This window comes from Pinus tabuliformis, chromosome 1_1 (genome assembly GCF_031772625.1).
Source record: "Pinus tabuliformis cultivar Carrire ecotype Pingquan chromosome 1_1, CPIR1, whole genome shotgun sequence".
Classification (NCBI taxonomy): Eukaryota; Viridiplantae; Streptophyta; class Pinopsida; order Pinales; family Pinaceae; genus Pinus; species Pinus tabuliformis.
Window position 1 is genome coordinate 584,244,703 of NC_142297.1, and position 14,043 is coordinate 584,258,745.

The 14,043-nt window shown below is 38.3% G+C and overlaps 1 protein-coding gene across 3 annotated transcripts in view; it reads right to left on the reverse strand.

Moving 5' to 3' along the window:
- Positions 1–2,705: 2,705 nt before the first annotated feature.
- LOC149214595 (phytyl ester synthase 1, chloroplastic-like) overlaps positions 2,706–14,043 on the reverse strand; it is a 417,560-nt gene continuing 406,222 nt past the window's right edge. For 2 of the 3 annotated variants that reach the window (XM_089392341.1, XM_089392342.1), the window contains exon 13: positions 2,706–3,068. In XM_089392341.1, coding sequence (XP_089248467.1) covers positions 2,878–3,068 — 191 coding nt within the window. In that variant the 3' untranslated portion in view covers positions 2,706–2,877. The remainder of the gene's footprint in view (positions 3,069–14,043) is intronic. The other variant, XM_089392345.1, reaches the window with a different exon arrangement.

The following is a 14,043-nucleotide window of genomic DNA, read 5'->3' on the forward strand; positions in this document are numbered from 1 at the left end:
TGAAAGAAAATTTTGGTTTAGCCATGTCTATAGTCAGGTGGTTTGTGGAAGTTCCGAACTTGGTCGACTCTTGCCTATGTTTAATAAAAGCTAAGTTCTCTTGCTTTTGTACTTGTTATTATGTGGCCTTAATGGTTGTTATCACATTTTTATTTGCATGGTTTAATGATGGTTATAAGAATGGTTATGTGACTGGTTATAGTCATGGTTATTTCATGTATTTACTTGTAACTGAAAGGATAATGGATGCAAGACCTAATTATTGTTAAAACAATTAAGGGAAGATGGTGGTTATCCTTCTTGTCAAGTCTCATATGAGTTATCAGTGATTTATGCTCTGTATTGTATTAATTTCCTATAGATTGCATTGATGCCAAATGTTTAACAAAATGCCAATCTCGGTTGGGGTTGGTCAAGCTTAGTCCTGGAGTCAGTTTTTGATTTTTAAGTCTTGTCATTATGTAAATTATGGATTCTGAAAGCTACAGGGGTTTTTGGGCAGTGATCTGGATTTTAGGCTTGAAAAGTGGCACAAATCTCAAAGTCGCAAGCACAGGTCTGAGGAGAAAAGTCCCCAGACGCACCCATGCCTTGCTGTGGGAGCGACTAGAGCCTTCCAGACACACTTGTGTCCATATCAAGGGATTGTCCAGGGGTTTAATGGTCTAAAACTTAGTGGGACCCAGGGATTGGTCATGGGGATGTCTAGGATGACTTTTGGGAGTCTTGTAGCAGGTATAGAAGGTATGTGTTGTGGGTTTCCGTCGATTCCACTTCCTTAACTGACACATTTGGAGTCGAATCAGATCATAGTAACGTGTTGTCACATGTTTTCCTTGGTTTGCCATTACTTTCGTAGATGTGGGAGGAGGGTGTTACACCAACATTGACTCTGTTTGACTTGGATTGAATGGATTTATTTTTGTTTTGGGAGGCCGCATTGACTAAGGTTTTGACTGATATTTTATGGGCATGTTGATGGTAGGGTTGAATAGGGTTTCACTACATGTATGACCTGATATTTTCTCTCTTATTTGAACAATATTTTTCTAATGTTTTCACTGGGTTTCACTAAGCAAAGGAGGCTGAGTTCATTGCTAGTTTGACCAAACATTGCTAGGCAGCTGGACCGTTGGCTTTATCTTGTTAGGGAAGATTGTTTATTGTCATTGACTGTATTTTCTCAAGTCCGAAAATTGCAGACTGGTACCTTTGACCATATTTGACTATCTCTCATTGTTGACTTATATTGGATTCGTTGATTTGGAAAGTGAAGGCTTTGACTTTGACTAGTTGTTGGATGCACTATTTAGACTATGTATCTCATGTTGAACATTGATTGACTAATAGAAGGAGAAGAATTGATCAAAGGGTTTCCCCCCTTGTGGGGTTTTTCCTTGTCTTTAACCAAATCTTTGTGTCTCATTGTGCTTGGCTATTTTCTGTTGTGCATTTATTGTTTTTAGTTTTATCTATAATTTCCTATATGTTATTGGGGTGATTGAAATTGGTTTTTTTTTTTTTAATGATTATAACAACATAGAACACTGTGGAATATTAACCTTTATCATATTGACAACGTGACATTTATCATATTGGGTTGAAAGGACAACTTATAGGCAAGACTAAATGGTACTCCAATGAGAAGGAAGAGGACTCATTTCCTCACCTCATTCAATAAAATCTTGTGGGGACAAAAATCCTTCAAAAATGGATAGGTATGACCCAAATTGGATCATTATATTATTTATCATCCATCTTGATGCTCTTAGAGTGGGAAAATTGGAGGCACCAACTCACATGACCATTTTTACTGGTGGACCCCAATTTGGTGAATTGAGATTTGAAACCTTTTGAAAGAAGTTTGAGGCGTCAGAGTTTCTTGCGGTTAAAACTTTGTTGCTAGTGTTGTATCCCCTAGCACTATTATACACACAGACACTATTCCAACGATGCAAGAATTGCCTCAATTGGAGTATGTATGCAAAAGTTATGTCACCCAAAAGTTGACCTTCCCATTTTGACCACCATGATTTGAGAAGATGCCACATCAACCCCCATTATTCATAGAAAATGAGCTATCCACGTGATCATGATGAAGAAAACTCTAAAAGAGTCAATATTTTAACTCTAGTTAAGAGTTGGGGTTAAACTTAACCACTAATAGGCTATCGTTTTGTGTTATAACTAGGCCACTGGGAGTAAAATGGCTTCCATTATATTCGAGTGCATTTGTCCCTTAGATGAGCATAACAATTGAGAGTGGATAGAGATGGATTGTATATTCTAGTTGCCCACTGGGCATAGGTCTGTCTTCTTTGTACTTGCATGATCATATCTTGTGTTCATTGTGGTTTTTGAGTTTTATTTCATTGTTCTCTCTTTCCATATTTTATCCATTGCATGCATAAGCATAACACAATAATAAATGAATCCATAAATCTATGGCAAAATTAACCCTCATAGTGTAGATTTAAAATTTACAATAATATTTTAGTAGATCTATTGTGATGATTTGTTGAGTAGAATGTCCATGATAGTTTGTGGATTAGGAAAAAGATAGATTTTATAATTTCTTGTACACGCACACAAACATTATTTTTACTAAATTTATTACATACACAAATTATTAAACTTTTACGAATTAAAGTAGAGCGTAATGGAACAAATACCACGTCAAGGCAAGGAAACTTCACAAATTAAAAGAACTATGAACCAATAATTAAATGTTTATTATCGTAGTAATACATTTTCTTGTAAATATGTTGATATCATCATCAATTATTTGGATATTACTTCATCACATATTTGCATTTAATAAGCAAATGCAAAAGTCATCATAATTCTAATTGCAAAGAATGGAGTTGTTGAAGATAATCATGGATCAAAAGTTGGCATTTGATGAGTAAATCCTGACGCTACTTCATAAAGAAACCTTGGAAGGAAGTGTCTATAAGGATCTTCTTCTCTCTTTTTTAGCAAATATGCCATTGACGCTTCCACTTCTCCTTTAACTTGTAAATAAAGGCGATGAGCATTGGCCTTGTCTCGAAGCTCATCTTTCCTACCTATAAATCAAATAAATAAATAAAAATCCAATTTTAGATTTGTCAATTAAAATATAAAAGTATGGCATGGAATTTAACATGGTACTCATTTATTTCTCAGAAAAACATGTAGAAAGTATACCCATGGCATAATGAAAATAAAATCAATCACACTTGAGACACTAAAAATTGCATTTGACACTTATAAATTATACAATGTTACAAAAAAAAAAAAGTTTCATGAATGAGTGTTAAATAATTACATATTAATGGTATATATGTAATTGTTAAAATTACATGTAATTTAATTTTTCAATTTTTTTTGGGAAATATTTGGTTATGTTGTTGCACTATGAGGCTATATTCAAGTTTCCAACAGCAACGAGGACCTGCATTGGGCCTTATTCACACCCACTTTGGTTGGGAGGAGAGGGAAAATTTTAAACTCTAATCTTTGTGTTAATACAAGCTCAATCACCACACTACTTACCGTTAGAACACACTTCCATGAGAAATAATATATAATAAACACTATTGTTTGATTAATATTACAAGATATTTACATTGTTAATATATTATTAATATTGGATTTTTTCAACAATTCAATGATTCCTATTTTTTTCAAGTTAAATTAGTTATCTTACATTGTTAATACTTTGTTAAATCTACTCATAATCAAATCAACCATGAAGGAATTTAGAGCTCTAAGGATGATAGCTAGGGTTTTATCTTAATTTCATTGCCACCGCAAAATGGTTACTTCATTATCAATGAAAACTATTTGTTTGGCATCTTCAACACCCTCTAAGATTTCAGAGCCCAAGTTAGCTCTCCTCTCCATGCTTGCTTAACCTATTCTTTGTTGGTAGCTACCATGAACTCTTCAATGTCCCCTCTCGAAGAAGAATCTCGACATTGACTCCACCACCACAAAGGCCCCAACTTGCCCTTGCTTCTCTCCTCTCCTAGTCACCAAGGACCATGGAAAGCCTTCATTGAATTGGTCTACCTTGAACTCTTTGCCCTCATCTTCGACTCAACTAAACCTCTCAAAACTTTCCTCGTCCAATGCTTCAAATCCTTCAACATTGGTATCCACCCCTCCCAATTTTTTTATCCCTTTCACAAGTCTCTGGATATTCTTTTAAAGATGTGGTGGCCCTCAATGGAATTCTAATGGTGATCTCCCATAGCCACCTAGACTTCAAATGGTAAATGAAGCATTGATGCCATCTATAAAAAATATTGAGGATGCAATCAAGTAATCATTCAAAGAGAATGGACTTCTCTATTGGTTTAATGGCCTCTAGAAAAAGTTGGAAACTAGAAATGAACCATGAAGCATTTATTTACCCCTCTACAAATGGTTTTGCATAATAGAATTTGACCTACCAAAAGAGATAGGATGAATTCTAAACTCTAGCCCTTGGTTTTGGGGCAAGGGACTATGCATGAAGTTGTGGATCCTTACCTTTAAATTTACATTGGATTCCATCCCCGCCACCATAATATGGGTAAGAATGCCTAACCTGCCTCTCCACTCATGGGGTTTTGATTTACTGCAAGGAGTAGGAAACACAATAAGAAAATTCCACTTCATGAATGTTGGCAAGAAGTCAAAGCATATCACTACCTATGCTTGCATTTGTGTTGAAATAGATTTGAATGAAGGGTCCTTGGTAGAAATCTAGCTAGAAGCTAAAAACTACACAAGGACCCAATCTCTTAATTACAAGCAAGTTGCAATCTAATGTAGGGATTGCCTCCAAACAAAGCACATTGCAACCCAGTGTGTTAAGAACAATGGATGTCCCAGAAAACCTTATAGAAAACCCATCTAGTGGGATGGGGAAATGAAGAAGTAACACTTATTCACCCTAGTAGTCATCTAGATAGTCATAATATAGCAACAAGGTCCTTTGTTCCTAGGCAAAATTCCAATGCAAGAAGGCGAAAATCAGACCATGGATACCAAAGCAAAAAGGGAGGCAAGGCACTAGAGCAAGACAACCAATTCCCCCCCTATGATACCCAAAATGGATACAATGCCACCAATGACCCAATTGTGTTTGGATCAATCAACATAGATAAATTATTAGAACAAGTGTTTGAAATATTTAGGCCTCTCATCTCAAAGCCCCTCCCTAGCACTTGATAACCACCCCCAAAAAGGGTTAAGCTAATTGGGTAAAAGAGGAGAAGGTTTTGAGAATTCCATAAATCCAACAATCCTTCCCAAATGCAGATGTGAACAATGATGAAGAACTAGAAGGAGAACTACAAGAACTAGTTACACCATTCCAAGACTAGTGAGAGGAATATACCGAAGCCTCTAAGAAGAACAAAGTAAACCACCCAAACAAAAGATAGCCCATTGTATTCATACTTTATTTTAGTGATGCATTGCACTTGAACTCAATTTTGTTATTAATGACTTTGAATATACTCATGTAAACCGTGTTTTAAAAGAAACTATGGCAAGAAAAGAAGAAGCATAGCTTGGGAATCCCACCACCTTAGTAATGTGCAGATATTCTCTTAGATAGATGATCCAAAATGACTTATTGTATCCCTTTTAGCACAAGTAAAGTCCTAGAATTTTGACTCAATACAATATACACATCTTTAATATAATAAAAGATTAATAATATTCTAATTTTAAGCTAACAACTTTACTCCATTCTAAATTGATATATGAGACCCCTTTGTTTGTGGGACAAGAAATATTAATAACAATTTCACTATTTAATTTACAAAGATGTAAATACCTTAACTCCTTTTAATTTCGAACCTTCTCATACTCTTTATTTATATATACTTGAGAAAAATATTAATAGTAAATCAATAGCACTAATAATACATTATTAGTAATATTTTAATTTATTACTAATATTTAATAATAATTTGGGCTTCTTCAAAGCTTCGAGGGGCCTTCGTCAAGGGTTTCCCCTCTCCCCCTTCTTATACATCATCATGGTGGATGCCCTGAGCAGGAAACTGGAACATGAAAGAGCAATTCTCAACCTTTTGGGCATAAGGTATAAAGAAGGTATCAGAAGTATAAATCATGGGCAGTTCGCAGATGATACAATTTTGATGGGCGGAGCCTCGGTAACAATTGCTTGGCGCTTCAAAAGAACCTTAGATAGATTCCTCAATGCGTTGGTGGGAGCCACTAATGACAGTAAGAGCCACATCTACAACTGGAATATCTCCATTCAAAAAGAGAAGAAAATCGAAGAAATTATGGGGTTTAAAGCAGTCAGAGATTGGAAAGATTTTAATTATTTAGGGGTTCCTATATTCCTAAGAAGAGCTGCTCCATCTGCTTGGCAAAAAGTACAAGATAAAATGAAAACAAAAATAGTAAATTGGGGAGGGATATGGCTCAATCATGCGGGTAGGGAAATTCTAGTGAAGTTAGTCCTATCAGCGATCCCCTTGTATTAGTTTTCTGCCCTGCAAGCCCCCAAGTGCGTTTTACATCAAATGGGGATGTATATAAGGAAATTTCAGTGGGAGGGAGGAAGAACAGAAACCAAGAAGTATGATTTGGTAAATTGGAAAATGGTCAGAGCCCCGAAACAACATGGTGGATTGGGAATAAGGGACCCAGGGTTAACAAATTTGGAAATGGGAGAAAAATTATATTGGAATATGATCACGAATCTGAATCAATGGTGGACTCAGGTGATCAGGGCCAAGTATTTAATTCAACAAAATGACCGAGAGGGAAGAGAGGACCCAGGCTTGGGCTCCCCCATCTGGAAGTTGATCAATTCCTCCTTGGACACCATCAATAAAAATTTAAACAAAGCCCTGGTGAATGGAGCATCCATCAAAAATTTCACGGATTCGATCTTGGGCCTTTAGCCCCTAGGTTCGAATATTTTCCTTGTTTCTCTAAGATCTTTCATGAGATAAGGAGGGGTGGAAATTTTGGACCAGATATCAAATTGGTATCAACAAGGAGGGTGGGAGGGATGGAAGATTGACAACATCCCGGAGGCCCTTCTCCATCAAAGAGATAAACTAATAAAGAAACTAAGAGGTTGTGCCCCCATAGCTCTCACAGTTGCAGATAAGTGGGGATGGAAAAATGCCAGCTACACTGTCAAAGAAGGGTATTCACACTTGCTCTTTAATTCCCAAGTACCGCCTAAATCCTCCATTTGGAATAAAATTTGGAAAACAAATGCTATTCCAAAGGTCAATTTCTTTTGCTGGCTGCTATCGCATAAAAAAACCCTCATAGTAGAGAACCTTCAGAAGCGGGGACATATTAGCCCCTCAAGATGCCCGCTATGTGAATCTTCAAAGGAGTCTATTCCCCATCTCTTTCTCCACTGTCAGGTGGCTAAGGAAGTTTGGTCGGTGGTCCTCGGCCCTTTATACTGCAAGACTACATGGTCGTCTGACCTCCTGATGTTTTTCAGCTCTTGGCCCAAATGTTATTTGGGCTCCCTTCAGGCCAAAAGCAACTTCAAAGATATCTAGTCTGCTCTTCCTAAGTATGTTTGTTGGAAAATTTGGCTAACAAGGAACAAAGCAATATTAAAAAAGACCCGCCCTTCTGCCAGATTAACAACCATGTTAGCCCTTTCATCGTGTATGGAATTGCATAGACCAGAAATGGACCCCTCCCTGGATGAGATTGAATCCACTTGGATGGCGCCATGGGTTGGCACCCCTGCTACTTAGCACCCGACTAAAGGTAATCCCTCTCGTGCCCAGTGGATTCTAAGACTGTCTTTTGAGGGGATGGTGGAATGGATAAGATCCTCGAATCAATGGACCCTCCAATTTGATGGAGCATCAAAAGGTAATCTTGGGGTGGCAGGAGGGGGAGGGATTCTCATTAATCCCGAAGGAAACATCGAAGACATATATGCTTGGGGCCTGGGTAGGAAGACAAACAATCAAGCTGAAGCTTATGGTTTGTTTCTCAGTCTATCCTTGGCACAAAAAAAGGGCATCAGAAAGATCCAGGTCTTAGGAGACTCAATGTTGATCATAAAGCATATGAATTATAATTCATCAGCAAAAAACATGAACCTAAATCAAATTATTAAGAGATCCCAAGGGATGATTCCCTTCTTTGATTTGGTGTCATTTTTTCATATCCTAAGAGGGAATAACCAAGAAGTAGATAAGCAAGAAAATTTGGCTTGTCAGTTGAATGCAAAAAAGTGTATAGTGAATGAAGTAGAGGAAACGATATGCATTCCCTAATCTTAGTCATGGGTTTCAATTATTGGTCCGAGGATGGCATTCTTGGCTCATCCAAGAGGTTAGAAAGGAATTTGTTTTTGGATATTTCAAGGTTAGTAGCTCATTATCTTTCCTTACCCCCCCCGTCCCTTCCTCCCCCTCCCCTCTTCTCCTTTATCACCTCTTCTCCCTAACTCTCGTCACCCTTCTTCCTCTCATCCTGTTAAACCTTCATTACTTATCGTTACTCCTCCTCTCCATTTCGTGATGCCCCCCTTCTCCTTTTCATTCAGCCTCCCGCTCCTTAGACCCTGTCGCATCGACCTTTGCTTGGCCCGACCTGTCTTTGCGCCTTGTGGGAATGGTTATCTCAACTCGCTGCAACAACGTTTCTGCATCCTTCACGATGGTACTACACTTGGGTTAGGGAGACCTCACAACGTGAGAACCCAATCCCCACGACATAGAATTTATTGCAAAGGCCGGTGATTCAGCATAGGAGATGGTAAGTTAATGGGAGAGCGTGATAAACATTTAATCCCTCTGCTCAGAATTGCTCTGGCCGCGCGTGGGAAGAAGGCGTGGGTGAGGATTAGGACAAGGAGAAAGTTAGGAAATTATGGTGGATAGATGAGAAATTAAGGAGGAGCATTGGGATCTCAGTTCCATGAGTACCAATCTCTAGTAAAACATCCATATCCAGACATGCACCTTCTATTTAAGGAGTAACAATTTGATATGCTATTATGGTTTATTGTTAATCTTTGCTCAGGTGGTCTCTGCAAAGCCTTGGCGATTGAAGCTGGGGTCACTGAGCATCTGTTGCAGGGTTTGGGTCAAAGCGCCGACTTTCAGGGGGGTCTCTAAAGGAGTTTATTGTCGCAAGAGGAACTTGTGTGTTGATTTACAGGGTTTTGGATGTCTGAGAGAGGTCAAGGATAGTGGATAAGCAGAGTCGGGTGGGGGAGTTGGAACGAAACATTGCGGGCATTCTGGAGTTGGGGGTATGTGGAATACTGGAGTTTGGTGGTGTGGCATTCTGGTGTTGAGGGTCTGTGGCATACTGGAAAAGATCATGAGCGTGCACAACAATTCAGCAGAGGACAACTCTTTGTCCGGTTCCTGGGGCCGCCGCAGGCCTAAGACAGGGGGGTCGAGGGAGGGAAAAGCTTGGGAAAGTGGTAGCAACAAGAATGCCTGTAAGGACTATGTGTAGGAATATTTGGAGATTTAGGAACATTTGACTATTCTGGATTGATGTATCCATCAACAGAAAAAGGAGGCTCTGGCTATGTAGGAGCAACAACTCGAAAAGGAGCACATTCGACAATTGGAAGACAAGGTGGATGCATTGCGTTAGCAAATTGAGCAATTGAAGCTCGAGATAGAGGAGAACAACGAGAATAATGAAGAAGAATTCACTGGACTGGATCTGAACAGTCCAACGCTGATGGAGGAGTAGTATGTTCTCTCACTTGGTTTTTGAAAAATGTTTTTGTATGACCATATATCCATCTTGACGCCGGATTTATATCCATCAACGCCGGATTTATACCCATCTTAACCCCAGATCAAATCTCTCGAGGTGCAAACCTTTCCTCAAGTTTTGCACTCAAAAAAGAGGTTTGCACATTGAGATATTTAATCCCTCTCGGCGCTTGATAGATCCGGGGTTAAGATGGATCTAGGCTAGTTTATCAATAATGTTTAATGATAGATTAACCTACCATGTAGTAAAAGTAATGAATGACAATGTTTAACTTGTTAGCTGGCATGGATTTCTCCGGACATGTATGGTTTCTTCTTAAGACATTGAAATTATTTATATAGCATTGCAAGGGTTGAAAGTAAACAAAAAAGGAAAGTGATGGTATCGATTCTCTATTTACCTATAATGGCCGTATTATAAATCGTGATAAAAAAATTATATATATAAAGGTTTGTGTTGTTTGAACCCTCAAAGGAGAACACAAACATGTTCAAAGAAAGTGATTTCATTTATTTGTTTTACATCTTCTTTAAAATGAAATTATTGCTCATTTTTATTAGCTTCCACATATTTTATTAATTAAGAATTTTTGATGTATTTTTTAATTAATTTAATGTTTTATTAATTAAGGTTTTGTGCAATATTATTTTATATTAAAGTTTTATGTGTTTACTTCAAAATCATGATTAATCATGATTAATATTTTTGAAAATTATGATTATTTTTTTAAATTTATATATTTTGTTTATCACTATCACTTCACTTCCTGTTTGACTATAGAAACTATTCCATTTGAAGATTTTCCAAAAATATCCCTACCAATTTTTGACTATAGAAACTATTCCATTTGAAGATTTTCCAAAAATATCCATACCAATTTAAGTGTTTTTTTATGTGGCTGCTATTTCACCTTTCCTGGGGAAGGTTTCCACTTTCTTTTGACCTGTGTCCAAGCCCCATTTTTTTTGGTTACTTCTACAAACCTGGGTCCAAGCCCCATTTTTTTTGGCTACTTCTACGATGTCGCCCGTGCTCGATGGAGCCCGATTCTTGTTATCCAAGTGGCATTCCAGAAAGGGAGGAGCTGCCTCCACCTAGTCTGTCCAATGAATTGACTTCCTACTATTGATGGGTGAAGGAACAGGCCCTGCTGTATCGACCACTTTTTTACCTTTGTCAAGGGAGATGGAGACTCCCGCTGAAGACTGCAAATTTTTTGGGGACTCTTGTGAGGCGAAAGGGGAAGATGATGACTTCACATCATTCATATTTGTTTCGGAGTTGTCTGCCTTAACCGGAGATTCAGAAGGGACAGGGTTCGCTATAGACAGAAATTCCGATGAATCATTAGTTTTAGAGCATTTATGAGCACCACACACTTTGTGCGAAATTGAAGATGGGGTCATAGAGGAGATTGAGTAATGATTGAAGGTGGCTGCAGCCCACCACTTTTTGGCTTGCGGGAAGAGAATTTCGTCTTTGATTGCCTTGGATTGGGATAGGTCTGGAGGGAATGATAGTAAGTTCTGCAACGAAAGGCAATATTTCCATAGTCTAGAGTTTGGACCCAGGAGAAATTGGGGCTAGTGAGTTTGATCAAAACTCTTGCTGAAGTCTATATCTACAAGAATATATATGGGTTTTAAATTCCACAAACGTGATGGGAGGTTGGGAAGCCTTACTCATACGGGAGTAGTGGTGATTGATGCTGAAAGCGAGTCAAAAGAGGGGAATTAGGGCTGTAAAGAGAGACCTGCACAACCTTAAAACCAAAAACCAGCGTTAAGAATCCGTGTTCAGTCACCATCTTTGTTGAAAACAATGATAAAAAAACCCCTTAGCCAGAGGATAAATGTTGAGTTCATCTGAAATGAGGGGCTTCCAATGCTCGTTGGATCAATGTTGAGTTCATCTGAAATGAGGGGCTTCCAATGCTCGTTGATCCAAGAGTGAAAGTCAACAAGCTGTGAAGGTCAACGAGCTTTGGCCAAAGCCTAATGAACCTGCCGATTAAACCCGCTTCAGAGAAGAACTTAGCCGCTGATAGCATCTTCTCCCAGAGAGATTTCACCGTAGGAGCCTCGCTAACGGGAATCATTTTGATAGCAGAAAGGGGCTACTAAGAAGAGCTTTGAAAATATCGCGAAATGACAGTGGAAGAGCCTGGCCGGAGGCCAAGCCAGAGGACGAAGGGGATGTGCCCATGCCCTTTGCACTGGGGACAACGAACGATTAAAAAAACTATATGGGTACAGAGACTCGAGCTGGCTGACACAGGAACAGCAACCGATGAAAGAGGTCTAGTAGTAGCAAAAGGAGCATCCGAAACGAGAGGCTGGGGTTGAACTCCAAAGATAGTGAAACATTCGGGCGGCGGGGGGATTTTTTCCCATCTTGAAGCAAACCAACCGGGGACCAGAGAAAAAAGATTAAAACTTGGATCCCAAAACCATGGTCGCTGCTGGACGCAACTGGAGGGAGGAGACTGCTGGCTGACGTGCAGGGGCACCATTGGAATTTCTTCATTCTGGTTTAGCAGCTTTGTTTATTAAAACGACAAAAATGATTAATTTTCTAATTAGTTAGAGTTATTAATATGATTTCATGTGATATTAAAGTGCGTGAAAAATTATATATAATGAAATGATACTTTAAAGTCTACGAGACTAAAAATAATTTATGAGATCATTAGTTCATTATTTTTAGTTTTCTGCAATTCCATACTTTTCCGATTCAAAATGATAATGCGCTGGCCCAACCTTCAAACAATACTCCCGCTAAAAAAAGAAAATGCCAAGAAACTAATGCTAACATGTTCTCATAACTTTTTCTGATATCTTTGAATGCATCACATTCCAAAATAAAATGTTTTTCCTATTCCGCAGCCCCAGACGTGTGTAGTACACACACGTTCTTCCCAAGCTTCTTTAGGCCTTTTAGATGACACGTAGGGTTGAATTCCTCAATGTAATATTTTTTCTTTGTACCTAACTCTTTTCCCCATACCTTTTTCCAAAACTTCTCCATAACAAAATCCTTTAGCTCCTTGCTATTTGTGGGACAGGGATTGAAGTAGATATTCCATTTTTGCATCCATGTGTAGTTTTGTTTCATCCATGTTTTCTTTCTTTCACTCATGTCTTCATTGAAGATAACATTAGGCCATCTACCTACTCTCATTTGCTCAATTCTTTTTATATATCTTATGAGCCGCACCATAGCAATTACTTCAATGGGAGTTGCTCTTGTTTCACTCAACATTATCTCATAAGGTACTAAACTTTCTATTTTGAACTTGTTCATGATCAAGTGTTTTTGGATTTTTCAGTTTGTTTCCATTTTGAGACAGGAGTGATGCTAGCCCACAATTCATACATAGCATCATTGGACAAACTAGGAGTCCAAAAAGCACTTTAATCGTTTTTCAATCCCGTAACTCTGTCTCTCTACATCTATTTTGAAGAGCATATAATGCTTTCCACTCTCCTAAAATTTTCTTCTTTTTGTAGTCCTCCCAATTGAGTTTGTTGTTGAAATCAATCCCAAGGTACTTGTACTCATTTATTTCTTCAAGAATGTTGTCTTCAAAGAAGAAAGTATGATGTCTCTGCTTTTTTTATTAGAGAAAATCATTATTTTGGTTTTGCTAGTATTGACTTGCATCCCCAATGCTCTAGGGCATATAAGTGCATTTGCAATCCTTGGGCCGATTTAGAAATCAATACAATATCATCAACACATTAAAGAAGCTTTATCACAAACTCCCCCTAACTGAACACCATCTCCACCTTGCAAATTTAGCCACTCTTCCAATTCATCAGTATATAGAAAAAAAAGAGTAGGGGATAGAGAGCAACCTTGCTCGGCTCCAATGTCACTTCTAAAGCTTTCTGAAATACCTGCTGAGGTTCTAATTTTGACTTTCACTTCCTCATAAAGTCTATGGACAACGACTCTATAATGCACAGGAATTTCAAGTTCTTCCATTCTATGCCACAACTTATCCCTAAGCACTGTGTCAAATGGTTTTTTGAAGTCAACAAAGCAGCAAGATACTTTTTCTTTTTCCTCCCAAACCTTTTCAACAATATGTTTCAACGTGATACCATGATTCAGTCTAGAATGTTTCGGCATAAAACCCGCTTGTCCTCTTGCCCTCTTTTCTTTTACTTCTGCCCACTTACTAATTCTGTCTTCTACCATGCTGCCGAAAAGCTTTGCAAACAAAGGATTGATCATAATTGCTCTATAGTTGGATGAATTATTAATGTCTCCACTTTTAAAAAGGGGTATTGC